At 40.0% G+C, this 11,103-nt stretch overlaps 2 protein-coding genes across 4 annotated transcripts; one reads left to right on the top strand and one right to left on the bottom strand.

Moving 5' to 3' along the window:
* Nucleotides 1-179: 179 nt before the first annotated feature.
* Nucleotides 180-5,585, bottom strand: tefm (transcription elongation factor, mitochondrial). The gene is made up of 5 exons (XM_034688040.1): nucleotides 5,429-5,585; nucleotides 4,661-5,148; nucleotides 2,565-2,714; nucleotides 2,213-2,391; nucleotides 180-754 (listed from the first exon to the last, which is right to left on the bottom strand). Exons 1-5 carry the CDS (start codon nucleotides 5,469-5,471, stop codon nucleotides 490-492), a joined length of 1,125 nt encoding a protein of 374 aa, XP_034543931.1. The 5' UTR covers nucleotides 5,472-5,585; the 3' UTR covers nucleotides 180-489.
* LOC117815989 (arf-GAP with dual PH domain-containing protein 2-like) lies at nucleotides 5,490-9,958 on the top strand. Of its 3 annotated transcripts, none has more exons than XM_034688038.1 (12): nucleotides 5,490-5,648; nucleotides 6,542-6,656; nucleotides 7,226-7,356; nucleotides 7,532-7,623; nucleotides 7,899-7,987; nucleotides 8,069-8,181; nucleotides 8,269-8,415; nucleotides 8,594-8,677; nucleotides 8,765-8,827; nucleotides 8,934-9,011; nucleotides 9,117-9,345; nucleotides 9,431-9,958. In XM_034688038.1, the coding sequence occupies exons 2-12, from the start codon at nucleotides 6,569-6,571 to the stop codon at nucleotides 9,457-9,459; spliced, it is 1,143 nt and encodes a 380-aa protein (XP_034543929.1). In that variant the 5' UTR covers nucleotides 5,490-5,648; nucleotides 6,542-6,568; the 3' UTR covers nucleotides 9,460-9,958. The 3 variants fall into 3 exon arrangements, with proteins under 3 accessions (XP_034543929.1, XP_034543928.1, XP_034543930.1); XM_034688037.1 differs by having other exon boundaries at nucleotides 6,369-6,656; XM_034688039.1 differs by lacking the exon at nucleotides 5,490-5,648 and having other exon boundaries at nucleotides 5,664-6,656; nucleotides 7,280-7,356.
* The last annotated feature ends 1,145 nt before the right edge of the window (nucleotides 9,959-11,103 follow it).

Here is an 11,103-nt window from a genome sequence, read left to right as displayed (position 1 = left end):
GAGAGTGGGTGAAGACATGCAGGAAATGGTCGTCCGGCCAGGGATCGAAATGGCAACCCCTGCAACGAGGACTGTAGCCTCTGTATGTGGGGCGCTTAGACCACTAGGCCACCAGCACCCTGAAAAATATTTTAATTAGTCATATTTTTATAACATAAGGATGTTAATGACCACCAGAGTATTTTTTTGCACTTTTTAATTTAAGTATTTGCATTTTTCAGGATCCTTTAAAAAGGGCCAAGAGGGTTCTTTTTATCACAAACACAAGTTACTGCTTTATACAACTGCCTGTAGTGAATATTTGTTACAGCAGACATAAAGACCCGTACACAGCATCCCAAATTAAAACAGGTATGAGGTTGTTTTGTAACAGTACAAATTCAATGAACCACCACCACCACCAAATCTGTTCAAGGGGGTAAAAATCCAAATGGGCTCAGAGTTCCATTCAAGAGGTTTGTCGAGGTGCAGATCGGTCGATGTGGGGGGCTAGCTGGATGATTGACTGAGCAGCTCGTAGAAAGCCACAGCCTGCAGTAGGGCGTCACAGAGTTCCTCCCCTCCCCTCCTGCTGCCCAACTGGAAGGCATTCCTGTACTTCATCAGCAGCTCAGAGGGGATGTTTATCCTGGGAAGCTTCTGTGTCACTGACTCAGTCATCAGCTGACTCACCATCTGTGCCCCGCTGGTCCTCGACTCGCCCACCATGAGTCCAAAGTGACGCCCGACAGCGGTACGCATCATGTTCAAAACTCTGCAGAGGAAGAAGGAGTAAAAGGTTCATGCTCCACGCTACTTAAAACAACAAGATAAGAAAAAGTCAAACTAAATTGATCACCAGAGGGGAAGTTAAATTGTAGCAACACATTGACAAAGTAAGAAGGTAAGTAAATACACAAAAAAATAGGATAAAAACAGATTGTGATGATTTGCAAATTGTCATATCATTTTTAATTGGAAGTAGTGCAAAAACAACAAATCATGTTGAAACTGAAAACGTTATTGTTTCATGAACAATATATGCTCATTTTAAATTTGATGCCAGCAACGTGTTTCATAAAAGTTGGGACAGGGACAACAACACACTGAAAAAGTTCTGTAATGCTAAAATGAAACACCTAAAGAGAACACCTCCCAAAAAAATAGGTACAATTGCAAAAGGTTAGTAGCATGACTAAGTAAAAAAAAAAAGGCATTCAAGAGAGGCGGAGTTTCTGTGTAGTAAAGATGGGAAGAGGTTCATCACTTTGGGAGACTGTGAGCAAATAGTGCAACAGTTTCTTTTGCGTAAAAGTGCAATAAATCGGGATTTCATCATCTACAGTACAGAAGTGGCCATAGCATGGGTAGCTCACACATCTGAGAAGGCACCATCAATGCTGAACACTAGGTTTTGGGGCAACCTACGCTGCCATCAAGATGATGCCTTTTTGAGGGAAGACCTTGCATACTTCAGTAAGACAATGCCAAACCACATTCAGCATATATTACAACATAAGTAGAAGAGTCCAGGTGCTAAAAGTGACTGTTATGGGATAAAGTCTATAACCATAGACTGTAAAAGAAAATGGACATCATCTTGCTCAGCTCGAAGTGAGGCTGCCGGAAAGAGCTGCTCCTCCTAGTGGCTGGCTGCAGTATAGGTCATCAACTCTGTCTCCCCCATTCATTTGAATGGGGCTGCGGTCAAACTTTAAAAAATAAATACACGTCGTATGAACGTTTCTCGCATCCGTATGCTGTTGTTATTATTTGACTGTTTTGTGTTCAAGGCCTCTTTTTTCTAACGAGTTTCTTTTTCGTTAGTTATCAGAGGTTAAAAAACGGGGTTTGCTTTGATTGACAGCTGCCGTAGAGAGAAACTCCGTAGGACCATTTGACGGTACGCTGTAGGGCGGAGCTTATTACCGTGGAAACACAAATTCCTTACTGTGCAGACTCTGGCTGCAGAAAATGTACAAGATGTCTGCGTTCTGGAACGGGATATTTTGGCTTCAAACCCGTTCAATGGGAAAAGGCGGAGCAACGCTTTCCATTATATATACAGTCTATGTATAACATGATAAATAGCAGGAGACTAACACCAGGATGACGTAAACTGTGATAGTGGCTATCAGATTAACTATAATACGAGGTGTAATGTAGTGTTAGTTTGAGGTGCCAAAATCCAAAGTCAAGCTCATTTCAAAATAAATGTGTCTCTTAACCCCACCTGGGAGGAATGTTGGAGTCTTGTGGTGTGTTTCTGGGCTCCAGCAGAGTAAACAACATGGCCTCGACAGTCCTCATGTGGGCCATGATGGGGAACAGTGCAGTATTCTGGACTGAGAGGGAGGATTTCTCTATTATGTAGAAGTCTGCTGATGGGAGGAGTGTCACAACTGAAGAAACCTAGTGGCAGAAAGGGAAATAACAAATATGTACAGCTGTATATGTATCTAGATTCCTTAACAAGACTTAACCCAAATGTTGAGTTAAAACAAAATCCCTATAAAAACACAATTATTTAAGTTTATTACATTATAAAATGCCAGTAACAACATGACTCTTGAAGTCATACTCACGTCATTCAAGTAAGCAGAGGCCATGTATGTCCCCCTTAAGAAATTTGGACACCCAAGCTGCTGCCAGTCCAGTACAGTCATTCCTCGGTCAACATGAGCCCAGGCAATTTTATTAGTGCCACATACTATAGACACAACTGCATTGGCATCCTGGAAAAAACAAATACATTATCATGGTATGAGTTAACTGCAAATACTTCTCTTTTTAATGGGCAAGATTTTTTTTTGAACATCTGAAATGAGATAACTGATACACCAGACCTTTTGTAGGAAAGTCAAAAGTCAGGGTCTGGGTAGGGCTGTCAGGGGTGGGCTTTGTCAAGAATGTTAATTCAAGTGATGTCACTAATTAATCTTGCCTTGACCTTGAGACAATACATTTCCCCAAATTCAATGTTTTTTCAAATGGATGAAAGTTTAAAGTGGTTTCACCGGGAAAAGAGGGCCTGAACAGATGTGAGTTAAGTCATTGGCTCGAGGAGGATTCATTGTTAAAAGTGTGGGAGGAGCCTTTGAATGAATGTGAGACAAAGTTGGGCTGAGTGTAATAAAGATCTTCAAAAAGACTCAATGTTAAATTAATATTAAAAAATGAAGATGGAGGAGGCTTGAAATCTTAAAAGCGGTGTTTAAAAGCGGAGAAAAGATATAGAATGAAGGTGTTAATGTTACAATTAAGGGGACAATTACTGTAGGAACTCCTCTTTAGTTTGGGGGTGTGGGCACAGCTGTTTTTTCTTTCTTTCAGGGGAGGCTCTGTCTCAGGGTTGTTCCCCCTGTATTTTAGGATAATAAAAAGAAAAGCCAGCTGTTAGCATCCAATGCACATCCGAACCTCCATTCTAAGCCATGCATAGCATAACATTAGGTTGGCGGTTCGTTCCAGCTAATACTGTTGGTCCCTACTATAAAGCAGCCTCTTCCATCAGTGAGTGAATACGGGTGAATGTGACAGGTAGTGTAAAAGCGCTTTGAGTGGTCAGAAAGACTAGAAAAGCGCTATATAAGGGTACCAGTCCATTTACCATAACAATAGAGACCGCTACATGAAAATGATCAGGCATTCCCGAGCACTGTGGATGCTTGTAAACCCGATCCGTAAGGCCAGTGATGTTGTCGGGTGGAGCTTGACTCTCTTGACAGTTCTGAATCACAGAAGCCCATTCAGCGCAAAAATGATCCCCCCTAAATGCACCACAGGAAGTCATTCCTGCGTGTGGCCATCAGAAAGTACAACTCCTCCCTCTGATGACTGAACTATATTCTGTACTCTGTACAATAATGTGCAATACACTGTGCAATATCCCTGCCACAACAGTGGAGCTAGACTTTTCTCCACTGTTGTCCCCAGTGGCAGATCATGTCTTCCAGCTACAGTTGACTCACACTGTCCTGCTCTACTCTGGGAATCTGTGTTCAGCTCTTGAGTGACCCAGCACTTGGTACTTTGGTAGTTATTGTGGTGATGACAAGTTAATAGTTGATGATAATGAAACATCTTAAATTGTTTGGTTGCTTCATTGTAGATGTTCCTTATTTTCTTAAGAAAAAGAAAAAAAAAGAACAAAAATACTTATTTACTTTTGTGCATTGCCTTCACACTGCTTGGCAGTACCTGCACCCAAATTGACTTGAAGCATTTTGTTACTCTTGCTGATCTTGTTTCCTCTTGTCTAGATCTTTGCTTGTGTTGTTCTCGTTCTCGTATGTACATCGCTTTGGATAAAAGCGTCTGCTAAATGACATTGTAACATTGTAACTTCAACATCCTGTATATAATACCTTCATTCCCAGTGCTTTTGTACATAGTGAACTGTAACTATTCTGCATTTCCGTATATACTTACTATTAATCAAATTCATATTATTTCATTCGTATTTATATCTTCTTTTTTATTCCTTCTTTCTATAAATATTTTGACTTTTTCATACTGTGTATGAGCATTCTGTAACAACTGAATTCCCCCGTGGGATAAATAAAGTATTTCTGATTCTGATTCTGATTTGTAAGTACAGTTTTGCTCTGTAGAACTGTTGCATGGCACAATGGCAATAAAGTGTGCTTCTTGATCCAATACACACACAAACGAACCTCACCTCCAACCAGGACCTGTCAACCTCTGGCCTGATAAACTTGGCCAGCTGAATCCTGACTTTCTTCTCCTTCTTCACCGGGCTGAGGATGGAGTTGAACACAGTGACTGCGCTTTTGTGCTTCAGCAAAGGTACATTCACCACACTCTCCAGAGTTTTAAAGGGTCCGTTTTGAGTTCTGTACTCCACAATGTTGAGCGACTTGCGGCCTCTAAGCAGCTTGACGACGGCCAGCTCTGCCAGCGAGGCGTTGTTAAGCAGGTGGAGGATGGTTTCTCGTTGCTCGGAGGTGTAGCACGCATCCAGAGGTCTGCTGTCTTCTTTGCAGGGATCTGAGCTGGAGGAGGAGAAAGTGGTTTCCAGGGTCTCAAAGCCTGCCACGGGGACCCTGCTACGCCAGCAGCACGTGCACTGGAGGTACCGCAGCTCCAGCTCAGGAAGGGAGGCGTGCTGAGGGCGACAGAACAAACTGGACCGTCCTGCATAACGACCTGCAGAAATACAGCAGCATCATGGTGTGACAAGACAAGTCCACAACACGGGAAAAAGAACATTCAAACAAGTGAATGTGAACGAAACAATGCCAAGCTCACTGATAAAAAAAAAAAAAAAACTCTATTAAAACTTAATACTTAAATAACTCCGAAACAGTTCAGCAGTTCATTTAAAACTAGCTCAGGTAAAATATCCAGGCATTGCTAGTTTGAGAATTACAATTAATGAAAAAAGAAAGTAAAAGAAAAACAATGTAACAATGCAACAAATACATACTTCTTTGAGCGACTGACGAGAGGAATCGCCTGGCAACCCACATATTCCTTAATTAAATTACATAAACAACCACATATAACAATATCATTATTGAGCCTCAACAACTTCGCCCTTCCGCTGTTGCCCGACAGACTTAACTGTCCGACGTCAAACTATAGGACCGCTCGATTGGTTCCGGGGTGCTTCTTCGTCAAATGAAAATCAGCTGTGCAGTGTCCAGGTTTGTGTCAAATGATCAGAATCAGAATCTAGTGCTGATTCTTAATCACTTGTGCACCTTCAGTTTTCACAGAAACAATATTTAAATCTTAACTGAAGATCACAATATTGACAAATAAAATGTTCTGCTTCATACATCTAAGATACATGTTATGAAACACTATACATTTACTCATACTTTATTGAAACATCGGGATTTATCAACACAAAAATGACTGCTACAACTTCACATAAGTTAAAAGAACATGTTTATTCAGTTTTTAACAAGATTGTTTTGTTTATTCAAGAGAATATTAGGCAGAGGTGCAATCTGATTATTGGGCTCAAATACAAGTTAAGACCTCTGGGTAACTTGTATTAACAATTGTCAGCCATGACCTCAAGCAACACTGCCTTATTGTTGTTTGTTGAATTTTAAAGTAATTGTACTTAACTTGAGTGTTATTCTTTAAGGGAAGGGTAATCTTGTAACTTGTTACTGTTTAAAGTACGATTTACTTGAAGGCTACGACAAATCCGAACAAATCAATTCCAACATTTGTAATAATGTAATGTAACAAGTTATGTTATTTCAGTCACAGGGTACAATTCTCACTCTGAGGTTAGTATGCACTAAAAGAAGTCTGTAAGCTTTATTCTGTAAGTCAATCAGGCTGTGTCATACTGACGTCTGTTTCACTTCCTTTCTCTTTTATTTCTGGACCTCTGCATTTGTGTGCAGAACAATAAACTTCATGATACTGCGCTGTTGAGAGGAAATGCTTTACCACTGGCTGCTGAGAAGAACCTGTGTTTTTCACTTGCCACAGAGCAGAGAAGCGTTGTATAAATCAGTGTGTGGAATCAAGATGGATTTAATACTTTGTAGCTCTTTTGTTGGGTCTCCGTTGTCAGTCTGACGAAAGTAAAATACCCTCACCTATGGCCAGTCTGGAAAGAAATAACAGAATCCTGCTTGATTTGGTGCAGCAGCCAGGTAACAACGTGTGCGCTGACTGTGGAGTTCCTGGTGAGTACACTGACGAAGATTCATAACTGCTACTGATTCAATTTTATGTGATTTATCTGACTGTTTTAAAACATGTTTTGTCAAAAAAGATCAGATTTTCATGTCAAATAACACAATTTATGAACTTTTATGAATGTCAGTGAGTAACCTGCACATTGGGCCACATGATGTTTAGTAACAGGACAATCTCTAAAGTAGTATATTATATATGATATCAAAATAATATTAATGCACTTTAATAAAGGGAAGTGGCAGCAACTGTGTCTTCTCTGTTATGACCTTACTGTTCCTCTTATGACTCTAAACAGCTTGACACAGTCACTGACAGCGATAGTTAACAGTGTATGTGTGGGTGTGAGAGAGAGATGGGAGACAAAGGGAAATAAATCCTTATAGATGTAAATTAAATTCAGCCAAGTGATTTGTAGAGCACATTAGCCTTCAAAGGCAACTCTTATCATCACGTTTATTGTGTTGTGAACTGTATTTGTTGCTCAGAGAGCTAGTACTGAATGTAGTTCTGTCTTGAAGAAAACCTGTTGTTTGATTTTTTTTTTTTTTGCTCACAGAGCCTGGCTGGGCCTCATGCACCCTTGGTATTTTTGTGTGCCTGAACTGTTCAGGGTTGCACCGAAATTTGCCAGCAGTCAGCAGAATGAAATCTATCCGTCTGGATCTGTGGGAAGATTCAGTAGTTGAGGTATTGGTTTGTAGTTTTTAATGATTTTTACATGTCTTGTGAGCACCGCATTATTTTTCATTCACATTGTCAGACATGTAAAAAACTGTGCTGGTCACTTGATATCAGGTCAAATGTAACTGAATATTAATCTACAGTCTCTTACTTTTTACAATCTTAAATCCTATGTTTGCAGTTCATGAAAGAGAGGGGGAATTCTGAAGCCAAAGCCATTTTTGAGAAGTGTATTCCTGACTTCTACTACCGGCCACAACAAAAGGACTGTGTGTGAGTGGTTATTTGCATGTTTACCATCCATTCACATGGTTGGTGCAGGGAAGTAAAGGGTGAAAATTTCACAAATGCTGTATTTACTGAATGGGAGTGGAAAAGTAAAGAAAGAGGAACAAAGGCTTAGAGCTGGACAATATAGTGGAGCAGATAGCATAGACATTATATAGACTCACTCATCTGTGATATGTGTATGTTAATGGTATTTACTCAGCTCTTATGTTTCATCCATGAAGGAGAAGTGATAATGGGTGTTTGGTTTTGAATTTCAGTGTTCTCAAGGATCAGTGGATCAGAGCAAAGTATGAAAGAAGAGAATTCACTGGAGAAAGCACCATCTATCAGCATGCTTACAGCTTAGGTAATCCTCCTAGAATCATAAGCATTTGTTTTACAGTTCTGCTCACTTTACATATCTTTTATAAATATGATGTCAAACCAGATATGTTTGAGGCAACACTGTGGAAGAAGGGCAAAGACAACAAGCAGTTCCTGAAGAGGATCTTCCAGCTGTCTCGAAAAGACTTCACCCTAAAATACTTCACCAAAGAGGATGTGAGGAGCTCTTTTGCAATATCATTGTTTTGTCTGCAATTTTTTTATGAACTTACTTTTTTTTGTTTATTTATCTTTCAATCAAAGTCCAAGGTTCCCAAAGCTGTAATCTCCATGAAGGATCTAAATGCAGTTTTCCAGCCTGAGAAAATCGCTCATGCTCACGGGCTGCAGATCTCATACCTGCAGGAGGAACGTACCAGGAATCTATTTGTGTATCATGAGAACGGACAGGTGAGTGCTAGAGGTTCAATGCTGCCTTTAGAGCAGGTAATTCAGGAGCATTTCAACATGGCTTTGTTTAAATAGCTCTGTCTTAATCTCTCCCTTTCAACTTGAAGTGTAAAAAACTGTTCAGAGAGTACAGTTTTAGGGATGCAGCTAATGTACTCCAATATTTGATGCTTTCCAGGTAATTGTGTCCTTGTTCAATGCAATCCGGGCAACCCGCTTGGCATACCTCCAGAAGAAACATCCAACCCTTCGAACCAGTGAAGTGAGAAAAGATTCAATCAAAGAGAAGCTGTTGAATTATCTTCAAATTTCAAAAACTCAATGATGTTATTTGTGTTTCTTTGCACAGTTATTACCTAAAATAACAAGACACTGTTTGAAGGAGGGCTACATGGAGAAAACTGGCCCAACGGTCTGTCAACTAAATTAAAGATGAACACATTTTCAGATTCATGTATCCTTGTATATCTGAATAATTAAAATAGTGTATTGTTTCATCTGTCTTTTTCTTGTTCTAGCACCGGGAGCCATTCAAGAGGAGGTGGTTCACACTGTGTTCCATGAACAGAAAGCTTCTCTATTTCAAAACTCCTCTGGTAATTCACAGATAGTTAAAGTGACTCAAAATGTACATAATTGTCAATCAATACCTCATACTTCTTCCTCTTTTTATTGTTCCTCTGTGCCGTTGTTACTGTCAGGATGCCACAGAACTGGGTGCTGTCTTCATCGGCACAGAGAGCCACAGTTACTCTGTCTCAGAGAGCAGCTGCCGGAGCTCCAGGGGGGGCCGCTGGCACTGTGGCATCACACTGCAGACTCCAGGCAGACAGTTTGTGTTCATGTGTGAGGTGGAGCAAGAACGCAGGGAATGGCTGGAGGCTTTCACAAAGATCATCACACAGCCTATGACCCCAGAGGACTATGCTAGTAAGACAGTGATGAAAACAACTATAACTGAAATGAATCTGTATGTGAATCGTCACTCTGAAATTCTTTATTGTCTTTGATATAGATGAAGCCAACATGAGGAGGGGGAAATGACTGAGATGGCTCTACCTGCTGGTTGCAGGAGTTCAGGAACCACTAAGTATCCTCTCAGGACATTATCATTGGATGCTTTAGTGTGGATAGGATTTACTTGTACCGCTAGTATTTCCTGACACGCCCAACAGATGTTCACCTCAAACACTTCACTTGGTTGACAGCATCTGTGAAAACAATGTGACACCTTGGAGAAGTTAAGAAATTGTTGCTTTATAATATCTCTACATGAATCTGAAACACTATGTCTCTTGTATTTCATGCAAACTAGATGCCACAAATAGTTTTTCCTTGCATTTCTTTTTATTTATTAGAAAAAAAGGATGAATATATAGAATGTTTTTTTGGGGGGGGGGGGGGTTCTTTGTGATTATGAACAATTTTACACAATTTGCACATTTTAATAAGATTGAGTTTGTCTCTGTCACAATTGGCTGTTAATATGAATCAGTAGCGCTGTAAGTTATACATCATTTCAATAAATTTGAAACAAAAAGAGTGCCTGCTTTAAGAATATACATAAAGATTTTAGTGGTGTATCATTTATTCCTCTTTGGCGACAAAGATACAGTATCCTGTGGCCACAATATGTCACAGGTGACAGTGGAAGTGCATTTATCTATGTATATGTTTGTGGTCATTGGCTTATTGGGAAGTTTTAAGGCTGGAAATGACATCATAGACTGAAACATAAAAGGCTCACAAGGCATCACATGTGATACGTAGTCTTGGGCTTAGTCTAGCCGTGCCCTTTCTTAGGCCTTCCATTTACAAGTGTATTTCTTTAGATTAATTAATCATCAATACTTACACTTGACATTTTTGCAAAGGTGCAATTGATCCAATCCTGATGATTTGATTGAAAGTTAATTATCACCCCTCATCCCAGAACAAAATAAAAAGTATGTAATTACACTCAGGTGCTGCATTAAAGAGTAATACTGAGGTAGTTGTGTCTAGATTGTGTACATTTTCTGCTGCTTCATTGTACCAAAAGTCCACTCAGTTTTTAAGGGATTGGACCATTTTTTACTCCACTATTTATGTTTGACCTTGAGTGTCCAGTAGCAGATACAGATTAATAACATGAATGGAAGAAACAAGAACATTTTATAATTTAAAGTTTTTCAGAGCAATACTTGACGCATTTGAGAATGAAACAAGGAAATAAGGGATAAGCTAAAAGTCGTGGATTTAAAAAATGAACATGTAAATTAGATGTGACTATAATAATACATTTATTTATAAACTATGATAGGGGCAGCAGTAGCTCAGTCCATAGGGACTTGGCTTGGGAACCGAAGGGCCGCCGGCTCGAGTCCCAGCATGGACAAAGTTTGGCAAGTGGACTGGGGGCTGGAGAGGTGCTGGTTCACTTGCCTGGGCACTGCTGAGGTGCCCTTGAGCAAGGCACCAAACCCCCAACAGCTTGGGGTGCCCTGGTTGTTGGCAGCATCCTCACTCTGACATCTCTGCCTAAGCATGTTCACTGCATGTGTGTGCATGATTGTATGTATATACTGTATGTGTAGCATGTCCAAAAATAGCAAGAGTGAAAAAATGTAATTAATAAAGTATCTTTCTTCTTCTTCTAACATAGGAAAACTGATTATGAAGAATTAGTTATATACATGTGTTTTTTAC

Source organism: Notolabrus celidotus, chromosome 7 (genome assembly GCF_009762535.1).
Source record: "Notolabrus celidotus isolate fNotCel1 chromosome 7, fNotCel1.pri, whole genome shotgun sequence".
Classification (NCBI taxonomy): domain Eukaryota; kingdom Metazoa; phylum Chordata; class Actinopteri; order Labriformes; family Labridae; genus Notolabrus; species Notolabrus celidotus.
This window is presented reverse-complemented; position numbering and strand designations above follow the sequence as displayed.

Coding starts and splice junctions, on each gene's coding strand:
- tefm (XM_034688040.1), bottom strand. CDS start 5,471: ATGTGGGTTGCCAGGCGATTCCTCTCGTCAGTCGCTCAAAGAA. Junction 5,149..5,428: donor CTCGTCAGTCGCTCAAAGAA/GTATGTATTTGT, acceptor GTATTTCTGCAG/GTCGTTATGCAGGACGGTCC. Junction 2,715..4,660: donor TTGACAGGTCCTGGTTGGAG/GTGAGGTTCGTT, acceptor TGTTTTTTCCAG/GATGCCAATGCAGTTGTGTC.
- LOC117815989 (XM_034688038.1), top strand. CDS start 6,569: ATGGCCAGTCTGGAAAGAAATAACAGAATCCTGCTTGATTTGGTGCAG. Junction 7,624..7,898: donor CCACAACAAAAGGACTGTGT/GTGAGTGGTTAT, acceptor TTTGAATTTCAG/TGTTCTCAAGGATCAGTGGA. Junction 7,988..8,068: donor TCAGCATGCTTACAGCTTAG/GTAATCCTCCTA, acceptor ATGTCAAACCAG/ATATGTTTGAGGCAACACTG.